The sequence below is a fragment of the Acanthisitta chloris genome, unplaced genomic scaffold (genome assembly GCF_000695815.1).
Source record: "Acanthisitta chloris isolate BGI_N310 unplaced genomic scaffold, ASM69581v1 scaffold478, whole genome shotgun sequence".
In the NCBI taxonomy this organism is placed as follows: Eukaryota; Metazoa; Chordata; class Aves; order Passeriformes; family Acanthisittidae; genus Acanthisitta; species Acanthisitta chloris.
The window spans coordinates 100,450-103,286 of record NW_008685128.1 but is presented as its reverse complement, the minus strand read 5'-3'; the positions used below and the strand labels follow the sequence as shown (position 1 = coordinate 103,286).

Here is a 2,837-nt window from a genome sequence, read left to right as displayed (position 1 = left end):
ATCTTTGATCATATATATGAAACAAAATATGTTCTATGTACTCTCTATATTGGTGTGTATATATAATAAGTTACCTGTATAAGGCTGGTATTAGGTGTATAAGACAGATCTATGTATCTAATTTGCATGTGTATATACATGATGAAAAAAGCAAATGTCTCAATTAGAACAAGGTCTGCACTTATTTCTTATTCTAAGAGAATATCTAAATATTCAATCAAAATCTAAATGAAATAGATGGTAATGACACAGCAATAGTCCAAAGGCTGCTTTACAAATCCTCCTGAAAGGGTTATAAATAGTGACACTGACAGATATTAGAAGTACAGATCAGAAGCAAGTCCAAAGTTATCAATATGGAATATAAAAAGCTGCTTGATGAAGGTTTCTTGCATCGAACAGTCCTGACCATTCACTCCCATTTATGATATGAAACTGGAAATTACCATGGGAAAGTATTTATTTTAAACCTATGTCATTATTCACAAAGGGTTCTTCTCTGTAACACTTACTAATGCTTTGTCAAGAAAGATTTAGATGCTCACCATGACATGGTTTCTAATTATTCTAGGTCTTAATGCTATTTCATCACACCAAATTACAGCAATTCAATCTCTGTCCTTCATCTCTTCACTGTTCCTCAAATTGTTTCCCATCTGGATTATTAGAAAGTCCAAACATAATACAACTCAGAAATATTAACTTTCTGCATTATTCACATAATTTGGTCCCCATTTATTTTCAGAGTTCTCTTTGAAACCACTTGCAATCAGCCCCAAGTTTTAGATTTTGTGTATGATTTCTACAAGATGCAATGTCATCACCTAAGAAGTAGAAATACTGCATTAGCACAACATGAAGTGATTAAAGTCTGGGAAGCACAAAGAGAATCTGAACACAGATCCTGGTTTTATGAAGAAAGTGATTTTGAGAGTTGTTTGCATTAAGTTGCAAGGACTTAGCATGATACTCTCTGTTCTCACAACTGCTGTCTAACCTGCTCAGAAAAGTGATATGAAAAGGCTTTAATAACACTAGACCACTCAGAACACAGTCATAACCCATATTTGGCTCAAAAGTTGCCTATGTGCACAGGAGATCTGAAGGATAAAGGATCATCCTATCCAGTGCTGCCTTGCAAAGGAAACCTCCACACTCCATCTTAACAGCAGCATATTAATGAACCTGTCAAAGCCGAGATATTAAAACAGATTTTCTTTTAGATCACATTTAGAAACTAATTGCCAGCAGAAACATCATTCTTCCTGTAATAATGCCACACAGCTAATGCCTATTACAAACTAAGACATTTCAAAGCCTTCACTGGTTATGTTGGCTGATTATCTGCTGCAGAATGAAGCATCTTAAGAGTACCCTATTTATCATTTAGCTGTTAAAAAGTATGTATTCCAGCATTTTTATTAAATATGGAAATACTTCTCATTGAAGAAATTCTAAAGGCATCAAAAAGCACAGTAACTATTTTAACAATAAGCTTTTCTGTAGAAAATGTAAAAAAAAATGAGTAGAACACTGATGCTTTCAATCACTGTAGGTACAAATTCGTGCATGAAGAGCAGTGACTCTTCCAGGTCTACTAGACAGATTTTTGAGATCTTTCATAAGATGCTAGTAACAATTTGAAGGGTACAAAGTCACTCTTACCTTCCATCTGCATAGTCTGCATCTGCACCTCCCCACCAGACATCTGAATCATCATCTTCAGCATCAGCTGAATCAAGATTGTCGCTTTCCTCTGCTAAGGGGCAGCAGACAAACTCCACACCACGAAACTTGTCAATTCCACAGGGCAGCAGCATGCCATAGTCATGCAGGTTCATGCTCTTCTCACTACAGGACTGCAGAAAACAGGAAAAAAAACAGCAATAATATTGTCATGGAGGAAGATGGAAAAAAATGCCACAGAGTCTGAGAAAACAAGAAGGGGTTGTGTATTGCCTCAAGAAGTTAAAGCTGGTGAACTGCATGATCTTTGAATTTTGAAGCATGATTTAGAAAGGACATGTGTGCATGTGGACTACCTGCACTGTAAGTACCTCCCTAGCTGTATCCATGCAGCCACTCTAAGCAACAATTGCTACTTTCAGTCTTTCCCAGTATAGAAAAAACCTGTCTCCTTCTATATGCATGACCCTCCATATCCTCTTCTCTCAAGTTCTCACAGGCTCTGCCTCACAGACAAAAAACTTGAAGACAGATCAATAATTTGATGTATTAATCCCAATCCTGATGTATCAATGCTATTGGAGAGTTTACTGCAAGATAGATTAGCATTTGAAATACATCAAATGTCAGTACAGTACCTCAGGGCCTTGTCTGGAGAACAGTCAGTTGTGCATAATTTTATCTTCAAGGTATAGTGACACAGGATAGAAAGATATATGTGATGTATGACAGGTGAAAAAGGAAAATAGTTCAGTGGTGTACAGTGATGATGTTCTAGGCTATGCCATTCCAAGTCTGCGAGTGCTTAAAATGAACTAGAATTTCCCTGTGTGAAGGCTGGTGCCTTGAATGCTGCGTTTAAGTATGATTCAAGCAAGTACTAAAAATCTGAAAAGCTACTCAGCAAATTTCAATTTTCATCTCCAGAAGGTGGGATAACATACAAACTAAGATGTTCCAAACAAAATAGCAGCCAGAAATCTTCTTGGAAGCTCAAGTCAGTTTTTATTCCTAAAGCCTCTCAGAATAAGAAAAAAATGTCCAAAACACATTAGCAATTGTGACGTTAAGTTTATTTCTGTTTTCAGGAAAGCACTGGTAAATTGTAAAAACTCTGTGCCTGACTGTAAAACGTCTTTAGCTAGTCCTAC

At 36.6% G+C, this 2,837-nt stretch overlaps 1 protein-coding gene across 1 annotated transcript in view; it reads right to left on the bottom strand.

The window, feature by feature from the left end:
* Positions 1-1,665: 1,665 nt before the first annotated feature.
* LOC103806886 (amyloid beta A4 protein-like) overlaps positions 1,666-2,837 on the bottom strand; it is a gene marked incomplete at both ends in the record, with an annotated part of 62,600 nt that continues 61,428 nt past the window's right edge. The window contains one exon of the mRNA XM_009079593.1: positions 1,666-1,859. Within this exon, the coding sequence (XP_009077841.1) occupies positions 1,666-1,859 (194 nt within the window). The remainder of the gene's footprint in view (positions 1,860-2,837) is intronic.